The sequence below is a fragment of the Phocoena phocoena genome, chromosome 19 (genome assembly GCF_963924675.1).
Source record: "Phocoena phocoena chromosome 19, mPhoPho1.1, whole genome shotgun sequence".
NCBI lineage: Eukaryota > Metazoa > Chordata > Mammalia > Artiodactyla > Phocoenidae > Phocoena > Phocoena phocoena.
In genome coordinates, this window is record NC_089237.1 from 30,394,828 (window position 1) to 30,409,211 (window position 14,384).

A 14,384-nucleotide genomic window follows, 5' to 3' on the forward strand; every position below is an offset into this window, starting at 1 on the left:
ATGATTATCACAATAAGTTTAGTAGACATCCATAATCTCATACAAAATTACAGAATATAAAAATACACATACAAAATTAAAGAAATAGAAAAAAATATTTTTCCTTGCGATGAGGATGCTTAGGATTTACCTTCTTAACAACTTTCACGTGTAACATACAGCACTGTTTATTATATTTATCATGTTGTACCTTACATACCTAGTACTTATTTTTATTATAACTGGAAATTTGCACCTTTTGACTGTCTTCATCCAATTCCCTCTCCCCCCACCCCCCACATCTTGTAACCACAAATCTGATCTTTCTTCTATGAGTTTGTTTGTTTTTGGAGTATAACTGACCTACAACATTATGTTATACAACATAGTGATGTGATATTTCTATACATTTCAAAATGATCACCATGGTAAGTCTAGTTTTGATCTGTCACCATACAAGGATATTACAAAATTATTTACTATATTCTCCACAAAGTATGTTTCATACCCATGACATTTATTTTGCAACTAGAAGTTTGTACTTCTCAATCTCCCTCATCTATTTCTTTCCTCTCCCCACCTCCCTCCCCTCTGGCAACCTCCTATTTGTTCTCTGTATCTATATCTCTGTTTCATTGTTTGTTCACTTGTTTTATTTTTTAGATTCCACATATAAATGAAATCATGAAGTAATTTTCTTTCTCTGACTTTTTTCACTTAGCAAAATACCCTCTGTATCCATCCTGTTGTCACAAATGGCAAGATTTCATTCCATTTTTTTAACTTTTAAAGTATCAATGTCTTTATATTTAAAGTGAGCTTCTTGTGGACAGCATATAGTTGGATCTTGCTTTTTATCCAATCTGACAATTTCTGCTTTATGGTGTGTTTATGGCCCCTTCTTCCATCTTCAAAGTCAGGGAGAAAGAGAGAAAAGCAAGAGTCAAGTCTGTTACTCCTCATAAGATTGTTCCATTTCAGTAGGATTCTTCTCTGGACCAAGGTGAGTTCAAGGCATAGTAATTAGGCATAAAGCATAGACACTGTGGGACCCAGAATAATTTTTGAAGAACTGCTTTCCTAAAGTCTTGTAGTGGGGAGAGCCCAAGTAAGTTATAAAGTACCAACTGGAGAGGGGAAAGAGAGAGCGATTGGACTGTTATGATATAGCTCAGATGTGGCTGGTTTAAGAAAGAAAAAATTGGGGTTGGGGGTGGGAGTAGATGTAAGGAGACAGCACAGTTCAAAGGAGAGTCCATAGGTTTGAGTCAAAACATCCTGAACATAAGTCCAGGCTCTATACTTTTTGGTCATAAGACTGAATAGTACAATTAATGTCTTGGTTTATAAATATGTGAAATGGAGGCAACATCTACCCTTTGTGATGGTTTGTGTAAGTGTTTTCTAGCCAAAAAAACTCCAAATAATGGTTCTATTTTAGGGAACACATTAAATGTCAACTCTGAACCTTCCTGACTGGGGATGGGGGAGGAAGGGTTGCTGGGGGTGGTACAAGGGATTTTGGACTTTATGCTATATAATCCAAACTTTTGATGTTTAAGAAGATGTCAGTATATAAATGTAGTGGGGATCAGGCTACTCTTGATATCAGGGTACAAACTCCTTCCAGAAGCTGATAAAAGCCATGGACTCTTTCCAGAAAATGGCCCCCACAAAAGTCTAGGGAGGTTTTTTTTTAATTGATGCAGAGTTGATTTAGAACATATTAGTTCAGGTGTACAACATAGGGATTCAATATTTTTTATAGATACTCCAGTTAAAGTTATTACAAAATAATGGCTATATTTCCCTGTGCTGTAAAGTATATCTCTGCTGCTTATTTATTTTATACATAGTACTTTGTATCTCTTAATCTCATACTGGTACCCCCTACTGGTAAGGGAAAGAGTCAATAGACCCCTTGAACTCTCCTCATGGATCCCAATTTTAAGAATCCTGACTTATACCAGTAAATAAGGAGAATAAAAATCTAGTTTACCTGTATAAAAATAATTCAACTATGGTTAGACAAATAACTTATATTTCCATACCATGTGGTACAGTACCTACTTTGTCTATGTCAGATTGACTTTGCTATAAGTTTGATTTGGTATAAAACTAAACTGTTGGTACAGGCTCCACCTTCATCATTTGCTGTTCATGTGGCACAGTGTTGTCTATTCACAACTTTAAAAGAAAAAACTAGAGTGGCTTTTCTCTTAAAAGCTAATATTCTGCCTCCATGGTTTCACCTGTTGAAATAATTATTTCCCAGATTGGCAACTGTGTGCTCTCATAGAATAAATTGGTAGGTGAGAGGTCGTGAAGCAGAGTGGAAGGTGTTCAGGCTTCAAAAGACAGACCTGGGCTGCCTCAGCTCCTTCACCACTTACTAGAGCTCAACCTTCAAGCTCTGGCCTTCAATAACTTCATTGATTAAATGAGAATAACAAATACCTACTTAAGGGGTTTTTAGGAGGATTGGGGACAATACAAACAAAGCACCCAGGCTGTATCAGATCTTAAATAAATAGGGCTATTGTTACGGTGAGTCCTTAGTGTTACACAACAGCAGCTTTGTTGCTTAGGGCTCCCAATGCCATATAATGAAACTGGCATGAGATTCTTGAGTTCAGGGGACAATTGCCTACTCTGTTGAGGAAGCAGCAAATGTCAAAGGCTGAAAATTGTTGCCATCCCCAAGGTGTCAGGGAGCTAGACTCAAGGTTATGGTGTGTCCTGCCTTTGGCAGTCCAGTGAAGCACGTCTTCATAATGGCATTTTGTTGACTCTTCCCAAGGCCAGTGAGGTATCTAAGGTGGCTTAAAAATCCGGAAATAACACACGCAGGGGAAAACCCAGTGCAATAATGACATCTTTTCCTTCCTTACTGTTAGCTTCCTTGTTTCTTCTTTCTCTGGTTCAGTGAATGCCAACACAAGGATTAATAAATCTTGACATTTTTTTGTCTTCTTCCAAGAATATATTTTCATGTCTGGGTAACCATCATCACCTCCCCTGACTCCTTTGGGAAGAATGGGTGCATTCTGTGAGTCACCTCCACCGATTAGGAGGCCAAAGTTTCCCAGGATTCAGTGGAAGGCTGTGTCGTGTGGTGGAAAAAGTAGTAGTTGAGAACTCAGGACGCTTGGGTTTGGTGTCCATCACCATTTCTGTCTGAATCTGCATAAAAGGGGCCTATAGCGCTGCTTTAGTTTCCTCATTTGTAAAGTGCATCAAGTCTGGCCTTGGGTGTGAGCGAGCTTCGTTCCCACTCAGGATCAGCGGCAACCCCGCACGAGCCCCAGCCGAAGCGTGCGCTGGCATCAACTGGCCTGCGCCTGCAACGGGCGGGGCTCTGCCGCGCCGCGTAGGGAACCGGGTTCCCGCCTCCCTAACCCAGCGTTTCCGTTGCCAGGGGAACTGGGGCGGCGCGCTTTCCGGCACAGTCGCGCGCAGCGCAGCTGTCATGGCGGAGACCGTCTGGAGCACTGACACCGGAGAGGCCGTGTATCGCTCTTGGGACCCCGTGCGCAACCTCCGCCTCCGGTAGTCGCATCACCCCAGAGCCCCGTGCTTTTATGCTGTCAGATAATTAGAGCCTGAACTTCACTTCTTGTTTGCTGGGACCCTTACTTGGGTTTGCAGTCCCTGACCGCTGTCACCTCGTCTCCTCGCGTCTCCCTCACTACCCTCTTCACTCACAACTTCCAGACCCACCCTTTCAGGACCCTGCCCCTCCCAAGTTTCTCGAGGCCCTGTGTCTCCAGTACACTCTCCCATCGTCTTCTCCTTAGGTCCCCGTGCCCCACTCACATCCCCTCTGTCGCCTACACCCCGCCGCGTTCTTGGTAGCCGTACCCTCTTCTGATTTTGTTTCCCCATCTTTGCTCTGCGTTCATCTCCTGGTTGAGTGTTTTGTAACGAGTATTTTGGGCTTCTCTTTTCCTGGCAGAGTCCACCTGCAAAGAATCACATCAAGCAGCTACCTCCACCACCAGCCTGCTGCCCAGCCCGGGAAGGACCTCATAGACTTGGCCACTTTTAGGCCTCACCCATCCACCAGTGGGTGAATGGTGGTGATGTGGCCGCTTGGGGATCTGGGGAAGGGCCTAGGGCGGAGGTTACCTCTTAAGACAGAGTAGACCCAGGTCTATAGTCTGAGAAAAGGTATAGAGAGGATGGGTTTATTGTCCAAGGTCACAGGGCCGGTAAATGTTGAAGCCAGGATTTGATCCCAGGCAATTTTAACTACTACATTATGTTGTGTAAAATTGAATAAGGCTTGATTCCTGCCGGCAAGGTGCAGATCCGAATTGTGGTCAAATGTAGGGAAATAGCAAATACCATACTTTAGATACGTTATAAATTTGCCTGTCAACCTAAATACCATTTGTGGCATTTTTTTCCTAAGAGAAAGTATCACTCCAAGCTTGAAACATACAACTAAACACTTTTTAAAACAGCTTAAAAATGGGGGTCTGCTTGGAAAATGTACATATTAACACCGTCTGTGTTCTAGCAGTTTTCCTTATCTGGGAAGCCAGAAAAGTGAGGAAGAGAGGACAGTGTGTTTGCGTTAGGTCACTGGTCTCTCTGCTTTTGTTGTTTCTGTTCAAAAATATTCCTGGGCAAGAGTGTGAGCTGGCAGGTTGTGAAGCATGTGTCTTTGGAAAAGGCACACTCAGCTAGGAGTGTGTGTATTAGATTTGGTTCTTTAAAAAAAAAATCAGTTGTATGTCTTTCCTTTTCTCTCCTGATACTTGGTCTCTTAAGGTTATAGTGTTTGTGATTCTAGATATATGGCTTCAGGAATAGTGAAGATAAAAATGCCACAGTTCCTGTCTAGCAAATGTAGGCCGTTGGGATTGAGGAAGAGCTATTCAGCCTATATCTAATAAATTTCAGCTCTTGACACTGAATTAGATCAAATAATTCCTGGAAGGCATGACTTCCTTTTATTCAAATCAGAGTAGTGATTAAGACTTCTTGGGTCCTAATCTTGGCTTCTACACGTATCCACAGCCTCTATAGAGTAAGTCTAGAGTGAGTGCTTCATAGATCAGTGAACTCCAACTGATTTTGTGGCAAATATAAGAGCAGGGACTTTGGTTATAACCAACCACAGAGTGAGAAGTGGTGCTAGTTTGGCTCAAACATTTGACTCACTCTGTTGTCTTTGGAGGTGGACACCGCCCGGAGGTAGATGAAGAGGAGGAGGTCGTGATTGGGTGGCAAGAGAAGCTCTTCAGCCAGGTGAGCCAGTGTCCCTTGTCTGCTCAGTCTGCCTCCCCCTGGTCCACCTTCCACCTGACTAGTCACAGGGAAGGTTTCTTGATACATATTGCTAAACTGATTTCCAGAAAGCTTATAACAGTTTATACTTTCCACTGTTGTGCTTATGGGGTCAATGGAATATAGTGCCTGCCACTACCCAGTTTTATAATCCTGGGTAAGACACTTTTCATCTCTGGGCCACATACCAAAACAGCAGAATTACTGTTTTGGTATGTCAATTCTGTAATAGCAGAATTGAATTAGACTATCACTGTGGTTCCTTTTAGCTCTAACGTTCGTTGGCTCTCCTGTCCTCCATTAGTTTAGATAAACGACAGTTGGCTATGAGAACATGTCAAGTTGCATCAGCTCTATAGAACTAATTTGACCAAACTGTTATAGGAGCAAAATTTGACATATTCTCAGTAGAACTTTGTTTCTTTGTGACCTCAGTTCGAAGTAGATCTGTACCAAAATGAAGCAGCCTGTCAGAGCCCTTTGGATCATCAGTACCGCCAAGAGATTCTGAAGCTGGAGGATCTGGATGGCAGGAAGAACCGACGAATCTTTACCTACACTGACTCTGATAGATACACCAATTTGGAGGAGGTAGCATTCTTCCCCAAGCACCGTAGCTCCCTTCACCTTCGTCTCCCCTAGCTTTCCGGCCTGTCTGTATGTTAACTCGGAAGCCTGTTAAGGGGATACAGACCTTCTGGCGGCCAAGCTGGAGTAGGTGGGCACGGTCTGTGGGTGGTGAGGCTGCCGCTCCCGGCTCCGTCTGCTGGAGGGCCTGGGGGAGCCGGCAGTGTCTCTCGTCATAGGCTTGCAGCCTACAGACTGGGAGAAGCAGCCACTGGGTTTGGCTTCCTCCGTGCACCATGAGATCAGACAGGTGGATGGAGTCTAGAGCCATCTAGATAAAATTCATCACGGATTCAGCCGAAACTGAATATATGGGTCTGAAGAGGGATTCAGTACTGCGTGGGGAATGGCTTATATCCTCAATTTGCCCATGACAGCTATACCCTCATGGACTTGTTTTTACATTTTCTTCTGCATATTCTGCCATCTTAGTGAGATTTTAAACTCCTTGAGGGAGGGGAGTGCCTATATTATCTGATTTTTGTCTGTGACCTTGTAGATCTCTGCAAGGAGCCAGGCGTTAAGTGAATGCTTTTGAAAGGTTGATGCTTATATCAGGAAAGCTGCGGGTTGGTAGCATATAAAATTTGGGTTGTCTGTTTTGGTAAACAAAAGAAAATTACAGATAGTGTTCAGTTACCCATGGGAGGGTTTTCCACAGAATACTTGTGTTACACTTCAGATCTTCCAACCACCTAGTGATGTCAACGTCTACCAGGCAGACTCACCAAACTTTTTGTCGGTATGTGTTTAGAGATTGCAGGCTCATTTTAAGATGAGCATAAATAAACTCATTTCTCAAGGCTAATGGCCCGCTGCAACCTTCGGGCAAACCAAGGCTTGGTTGGGCTCTTCCTTGGGCTGTTTGTGCCACTGTGCCCGCCGTCAGCGTGGTTGTGAGGTGGCCGTGCGCTGAGGTTCAGGTTCTGTGGGAAGTTTCAGAAGGAAGACTTCCCTCCAGGTCCTTGGTCCCACACGGCCCTGAGCAGGCTTACACTGGGCTGCTCTGTTTTCCCAGCACTGTCAGAAAATGACCACCGCAGCCAGCGAAATGCCGTCATTCTTGGTCGAGCGAATGGCAAATGTCAGGCGGCGGCGGCAGGACAGGCGAGGGATGTGAGTGCAAGTGTGTACAGGGCCGTGGCGGCCTCTGCGGTCCGTCCATGCCTGTGTTCCCCGTATGCCCACCAACTCGAGCGTCCCATCCTGCAGCGGGCCTCCACCTTCGTGTGCTCCCCTGAGCTCCTCCTTCAGGCTGTTCGGGGGGTGCCGGGGAAGTGACCCTTCCTGTGGTGTCTCCCAGGGAGGGTGGCATCCTTAAGTCACGAATCGTCACCTGGGAACCCTCAGAAGAGTTCATCCGGAACAGCCATGTCATCAACACCCCTCTTCAGACAATGTACATCATGGCAGACCTGGGCCCCTATGGAAAGTGAGTGAAGCTTCTTACTGCCCAGCTCAGACCTTCATTCTCTTCTCCTGTCACTAACCGTCACTCTCCTTTATAGTCCTCCCAGGTATATGGGAGGGAGGGATTTTTTCCTTCTACTTTTTCTTTGGAAGAGAGTATTTTACCATGACAATTCTCACTCCAGCCTCTGTCCTCTCCCCTGATGTGTCCTGAACACCTCTTCCTCTTTCCCTGGAGGTGGGGCAGCAGTCTTGAACCCTGGTGTTAATTCCCTGGTTTCTAGGCTTGGCTATAAGAAGTATGAACATGTCCTCTGTACTCTGAAGGTGGACAGTAATGGTGTGATCACAGTAAAACCTGACTTCACTGGCTCCAGAGGGCCCTACAGGTGAGAAGAGGAAGAAGGGGATGGCGGAGACTGGCATTGCTTTCCTTGGCTTTACTTCTTGCCCCAAGTTGAGGAGATTCTCTGAAAGCCCTTCATGTGTTCTAACTTTTAAATTCCCAGCCAGTGCTTCATATTCTGTTCCAGGTCATAGACCCTTAGGACACTGGGCATCCTTTTCTCAGAAAATATGCACCTACCCGGATTTGAAAGTGATACCTTCATCAGTATAGTTAGGTGAAAATAATTCTCTGTGCTGCTGCGTGTAGGGACTAATCAAAACTGGGAGAGATGAACTAGCCAGGTCTTCTCCTCTGGCTTGACTGTTCCTCATCTTACGTCTTAGAATAACAGAACTGTAAATCGGCTCCTCCCTGGGCTGGGTCTCGAGGGCCCCACCTCCTGTTTGCTGAGTTAGTTAGTCCCTTTGTGGCTTTAACCTTACAGAATCGAGACAGACGGGGAGAAGCAGGAGCTGTGGAAGTATACGATTGACAGCGTGTCCTCCCTTGCACAGCCTGAGGAGGAAGAGCGGGAGCAGCGTGCGCTCAGGGACGTAAGTGCTGGTTCAGTCCAGGAACCAGAGAGCTGGGAGCCGAGGCCGCGGCCGAGGTTGGGTCAGCAGCTGCAAGGCCTTGCTCTTAGAGGCCTCACCTGACTTGGGAAGCACTGCTGACATGTCAGATATAAGGTTTCGATCCTATTATAAGATCATCACAATAATGGCCATTTATTTGAGCATTTACCATGCTCTGTGCTAGGCCCTTCACATACTTTATTTCATTTAGACTGTACCACAAGCCTTTGAGGTGAATATTTTTATTATTACCACTTTATAAATGAGGAAATGGAGATCAAGAAGCTAAGTAGTCTGCCCGAGCACGTAAGTGCGAGAGCCGGGTTGGTCCCAGACCAGGGGACTCCAGAGCCTCTGTGCTTCACCGTCAGATGTCAGTGTCTGGGATGCTTAGGCCTCCAGCTTTCTGTGGCACTTCCCACTCCTGCTGCTTTTCTCCCTCCCATGCAGATCTGAACCCTGGTCTGGCTGGGGTCGCACCTTGAGTTTCAGTGTGGTTTGTTTCCTCAGCTCTATGGCCGGCACAAGGAGTATCTCAACAGCCTCGTAGGCACTGACTTTGAGACGGTGAGTAGCTGGGTTTCCTGCAGCTCCGCCAGCTGGGTTTCTGTAGCCAGAGCGTTCTGACTGCGGCTCAGTGACAGTTCTCTCTCTCTCTTCAGTATGTCCCAAAGACATACTCTTCAGTGGAAAAAAGTAAAAAACAACATTTAGAGTATAGTCCTTGTTATGTTTTAGAAGCATTGCATATTGATATAGAACTGTTAATGCATAGGAAAAGGTCTCAAAGGGCACACACCCTATGGGTGGCTTTCTCTGGGGAGGGGGTGGGATTGGGAAATGGTAGATGGCTATTGGGTGGTGAGAGGGACATGTCAGGAATGTTTACTTTTTATTCTCTAAACTTAGGTGGTTTTGAATTTTTATCAGCGGGAATGCATTCATGTATTACTTTGTAATTAATTTTATAAATAAACGTAAAGATGAAAAGTGTCTTCCTTACTCTTCATGTAGATATTTTTCCTAATGCCCCATAGAGAGGGAGGGGTGTCATTTCTGTTTGTCAGGTAGTTTGGCTCTTAAAACAAGAGTTTAAGTCCGTAATCCTGTGGTCCTATTCTTTGTCCTCTCTTATTCCAGGAGTTCCATTTCTAGATCTGGAAACAAGGAGAGAGTTACCTGGTGGTCTCCCTCTCTCTCTCTAAAAAATTAACTTTCACTATTTTTGTGTTGTATTAGCAACAGATTTTCGGTGTTAAAAAGTGAGATAAGATAGATACACAAATAATTTAAAAAGGAAACTGCCTAGTCTCTTGACCTCCCTCTAGAGGGAGCAGGGGTCTCTAGCCTTTCGCCGTACGGCAGCAGGCAGCTGTGGGTGCTTCTCTTGGCCATTCTTGTAAATACCCCACACTTTGTTGCCTTCCCCACCATTTAAATTAGGTGCTTTTTCCATTACATTACACACTTTTAGAAATGAAGGAAACAGATTTATGGAGAAGTGGCAGGTGGGGAGGAAGCGGGATTAGTCACACACCTGGATCTGGCATCCAGCGTCAGGTCCTCTGGGGATTTACGGGCAGGCTGGAGGAGAGGTGTCGCTTCCCTCAGACCTCCTGATCTGTCCCCACTTCTCTCTACCTCAGACGGTACCAGGTGCCCTCCGGCTCTTTGTAAATGGAGAGGTAGGTAAGTGTCTTACCAGACAGAAGTCCCTTGATGCTTGGCAAGTGCCAGATTTAGCTGTGGAGTAATCCTCCCCGCCCTAGTAGAGCCCTTGGGCTGTCCACAGCACTCGGGAGGCTCAGGCATGTGTCTTTCCTGGAAGCACAGGGAGTTCCTGGCCCTTGAGGGACTCGCTTCCACACGTGGGTAGGCCCTTTAGGACTGGGGCGGGTGTTAAGGGTGATAGGAGGATAAGCTGAAACAGTTTCCTGTTTTCTTAGTTTCAGCCCAAGGCTATGAGTTTGACAATCTTTACGTCCACTTCTTCGTGGAATTGCCATCTACTAGTAAGTAATATTCATAAGTCTCTCTTTTTACCCATTCTGACAGTTTTCCAGAGGCATTCGGTCAGACTTCCTTCCCCACTCCTCCACTGAAATTGTTACTATTCTTTTCAAGGTCATAGATCACTTCCAAGATGTGAAATCCTGTGGTGACATCTCTGCCTTCACCCTACTTGGCCTCTCAGAAGCATTCACCACAGCTCACTTTCCTCACTGAGACTCTCCTCTTGGCTTCTGGCTCTGTGCTCCTCTCGTCTCTCTCATTGGGGGCTCAGCGGCCTTCTTGGCTGTTCCCTCATCTTCTGTGGATCTAAAACTATTAGAGTATCCAAGGCTGGGCCTGGCCTTCTGTTACTCTCTCTCCACGGTCTTTCTCGGTGGCCTCACACATCCTGTAGCTTCGGTACTGTTTGTATGTCTCAGACTCCCAGATGGCCCTCTCTAGCCTTAGCCTCTCCCCTGAACTCCAGAGTCACGTCCACTTACCTCTTTGTCGTTCCTGTTTAACATGACCAAAAGCTTCTTGATTCCCCCTCTTGCCTCACACCTGCCCTCATGGTCTTGCCCATCTTAGCTGAATGGCAGTGTCATCTACTTAGTTTCTGATACCAGAAACCTAAGAGACATCCTTGACTCCTCACTTTCTCTAGCTCCCTACCGCCATTCATTCTATCAGGAGTTCTTGGCAGTTCTGTCTCCAGAAGATGTCTTGAATCCTCTATTCTCTCGAGGACCCTGGGCCAAGCCACCATCATCTCTTGCTTAGGCCAAAGCCTTAGGTTTCTAATTTATCCTCTCACTTCCTGTCTTGCTCCCTCTTACATTTCATTTGCCACGTACACCACAGCCTAACTGAGCCTTTAAAATGTAAACCAGTTGTGTCTCTTTTGAACTTAAAGCCCCAACAGCTTCCCTTCCCTCTTAGAGCCAAATCCAAACTCCATTCTCTGAACGAGCTGGCCCCTGCCTATCCCTCCCTTACAGCATTGCAGTTGTAATTTCTGTTCTTGAGCAGGCCAAGTTCATTCCCACCTTAGGGCCTTTTCAGGGCCATTTCCTTTGTCTGAAAGCTTTTGTGTCCAATCTTTGCACGACTGGTTCTGCTTTAGTTTAGGTGTCAGCCTAAGTGTCACCTCTGAGTGGTGTTCCCTCACCACCCCGTCTAAATGAGCCTCAAGCCACTCAGTCCCTTCACCCTGTTTTATTTTTACTTTAGCATTTATTACTACTTGATAGTCTTTTTGTTGGTTGGTTTGTTGTCTGTTCCCCCCTCCCACCCCCAACTGGAATGGTGGTCCCACGAGAGACAGGAAGCTTTTTTATCTGGTCACCAAGATGTCCCCAGTGATTGGTCGTAGCACATAGCAGACACACAGTGAATGTGAAATGAATGATTGATTGCATGAATGAGTGAGTGAATGGACAAGGGAACTTTGTCTTTTTCTCAACTGCTTGCCTTCCTCCCCGTTGACTTACTATATGTGGTCTTTGGTTTTCAGGCTGGTCAAGCCCAGCATTCCAGCAGCTCTCAGGAATAACACAGACCTGTGCCACCAAGTCCCTGGGAATGGTAGGGCAGCGAGAGGGGGCACCTAGAAGGGAACAGGACTGCTCGGGGGAAGGCATCTGAAGATTATCACGCTCGCGGCCTGGGGAAGATTCCAGAGCTGGGTCCGGCCCTTCGCTGTGGGCTCTGCAGGGATGCCTGGTCCAAGGGTTCTCTCTGCCTTTTTGAGAGGGGTAGCAGCTCGGGTTTGGGTGTCCCTTCACCTCTCAGCCTTTTATTTCCTACCTGGGGTGATAGTTTTTCTTTTTCCCTTGGGATGGTGACCTTGTCATTGGCTACAGGGAAAACAAATTCCAAGTGAGCCCTCGTCCACCCCATGACACTGAGTATAAAATAACATTCCTCTTTTTTAGGATAATGTGGCTTACTTCTCCTACCCGTTCACGTTTGAGGCCTCCTTCCTCCATGAGGATGAATCTGCCGGTGAGTGGCCTGGCAGGTGCTCGGCCTTGGGGCCCCTCAGACAGGCCCTCTCCTGGTGAAGGCCTCCCATGACCTGGCCGCTTCTCCCCCTGGCTGCAGGTGCTCTCCCGGCATGGCCTGTGCTCTACTGCGAGGTCCTCTCGCTGGACTTCTGGCAGAGGTATCGCGTGGAAGGCTACGGGGCTGTGGTGCTGCCTGCCACCCCAGGTGACCGCTCATCCCTGCCCTTCGTGTGGCCCATGTGCCCTAGCTCCTAGAAACAAGGCTAACACTTCAGAAGATTCGACCACTTCCTGAGAGGAGTAGGGATGATTGGGAATTAGAAGCACTTAACTTGCAAGATTTCCTTGCTCCTTTTGAGGAAATGTTCCCCCTCTGTTAGAGACAACTGGGTGAAATGACAGCTAACTGGGAAGCTGAGCAGCTCTGGGCTCTGCATCCGGCTCCTCTGATCTGACTCGTGGCCTTGAGGGAGCAGCCACGTGGCAAGATGGGCTCTCGGTGGATGTGTATTGAGTGGATCAGCGTTCCTTTTGAAATAGTAGCCGCTGTCTTCTGTTGTGCGCCAGGCAGTGTGCTAAGTGCTTCTCCTTTAATTCTCCCCACCACTCTGTGAGGCATAGGTGTTGTTATTAGATGAGGAGAATGGGGTTCAGAGAGGTTGAGAAACTTGTCCTGGTGCCCAGGTAATAACTGGCAGAGCTGAGATCTGAATTTCCATCTAATTGATTTTCAAGTGGGTACCCTAAACCACTCTGATGACCTTCACCAGAGGTCAGGCCATTACCAGACCAGGTGTTTTGGTGGTGGCGAGGCCCGTGTCATTGCCGGGAAGGCAGCAAGGGACCACGTGCCATTTCCGGCCCCGTTCTCCTCTTCCTGCACAGGCTCACACACCCTGACAGTCCCTACATGGAGGCCCCTGGAGCTGGGCCCGGTGGCTGAGCTCAGGAGGTTTTTCATTGGTGGCTCTCTGGAACTGGAGGACCTCTCCTACGTGCGGATACCAGGAACCTTCAAGGTGACTTTTGTCTTTGGGGAGACTTCATGCTGGGAACTTACGTCCCTATCTCTTCTGGAGTAAGGTGGAATCTGGGTTAAGGACTCTTCATTGTTCATTGCTTCATTATTACTCAGTCCCTTCCCTCCTGTCTCGGCCACGTCTTGCACCAGGTGCAAACGTCACCGCTATCCTAGGAGAGCTCTGGAAAACAGGACACTTAGAGGTTTCCCCTGGTCCCTGTCGGAATAACCGGCCCCTCCTTCCGGCCCATCCCTGAGTCCTCAGGGATCAGAGGATTGGCAGGCAGCTTATAAGACTGCTGATTCTCGAACGAGGCTGGAATGTTCCTTGATTTACAGTTGGGAGGTGGTGGAATCTGGGTGTTGGGATGAAGTTTCCCCAACAGAACTGTTCTCCCCAAGAATGGGAGTAAGAATGGGAGTGAGGCCACTGTGGTGCCTGGGGTCTAGGAGCCAACAGAAACCTGACGTTAACCGGATGCCGCAGGGGGAGCGTCTGAGCCGCTTTGGACTCCGCACAGAGACCACAGGCAGTGTCACCTTCCGCCTGCATTGCCTGCAGCAGTCCAGGTGAGTGGCCATCACCCTCCGCCTCGGGGCTTCTGACCCTGAAGGCTGCAGGAGCAGCCATGGCCATGTGGCGGGCTCCCCCGCAGGGCCTTCATGGAGTCAAGTTCTCTCCGGAAGAGGATGAGGAGCGTGTTGGACCGTCTGGAGGGATTCAGCCAGCAAAGTTCCATTCACAACGTGCTAGGTAGGCTTCCCCCCACCCAATTCCAGCTACACCCCCCTCCAGCATCCCCGTGCGCCCCGTTTCCCCCACACCGTGGCAGCTGACTCCTGTGTCTGCTTCCCTCACAGAAGCCTTCCGTCGAGCCCGGCGCCGCATGCAGGAGGCCCGAGAAAGCCTTCCCCAGGACCTCGTGAGCCCCTCGGGAACCACGATCTCCTAGCTCACTGCAGTCCTGGCCCGCCGTGCACGAGGGCAAGACGGGTGATATCCAAGGCCTGGGCCCTCTTCATCTTTCTGATTAGAGACCCCGCTGACCTGCTGAGAACCGGAAGAGCTGAGAATCCTGGGCTGGGCC

At 47.6% G+C, this 14,384-nt stretch overlaps 1 protein-coding gene across 2 annotated transcripts; it reads left to right on the top strand.

Annotated features, from left to right (window-relative positions):
- Positions 1-3,438: 3,438 nt before the first annotated feature.
- MKS1 (MKS transition zone complex subunit 1) lies at positions 3,439-14,378 on the top strand. 2 transcript variants are annotated; one of them, XM_065896853.1, is made up of 18 exons: positions 3,439-3,528; positions 3,935-4,044; positions 5,165-5,235; positions 5,710-5,865; positions 6,920-7,017; positions 7,205-7,333; positions 7,596-7,700; positions 8,145-8,253; positions 8,785-8,841; positions 9,921-9,963; positions 10,221-10,286; positions 11,783-11,853; positions 12,204-12,273; positions 12,373-12,480; positions 13,161-13,294; positions 13,784-13,866; positions 13,953-14,050; positions 14,158-14,378. In XM_065896853.1, the coding sequence occupies exons 1-18, from the start codon at positions 3,449-3,451 to the stop codon at positions 14,247-14,249; spliced, it is 1,680 nt and encodes a 559-aa protein (XP_065752925.1). In that variant the 5' UTR covers positions 3,439-3,448; the 3' UTR covers positions 14,250-14,378. The 2 variants fall into 2 exon arrangements, with proteins under 2 accessions (XP_065752925.1, XP_065752926.1); XM_065896854.1 differs by lacking the exons at positions 13,161-13,294; positions 13,784-13,866; positions 14,158-14,378 and having other exon boundaries at positions 3,449-3,528; positions 13,953-13,990.
- Positions 14,379-14,384: the final 6 nt, after the last annotated feature.

Bases quoted from the DNA above. Each gene is read 5' to 3' on its own strand.
- MKS1 (XM_065896853.1), top strand. From the start codon at position 3,449: ATGGCGGAGACCGTCTGGAGCACTGACACCGGAGAGGCCGTGTATCGC. The intron at 3,529-3,934 runs GTAGTCGCATCA...TTTTCCTGGCAG, and splicing joins GTGCGCAACCTCCGCCTCCG to AGTCCACCTGCAAAGAATCA. The intron at 5,236-5,709 runs GTGAGCCAGTGT...TTGTGACCTCAG, and splicing joins AAGAGAAGCTCTTCAGCCAG to TTCGAAGTAGATCTGTACCA.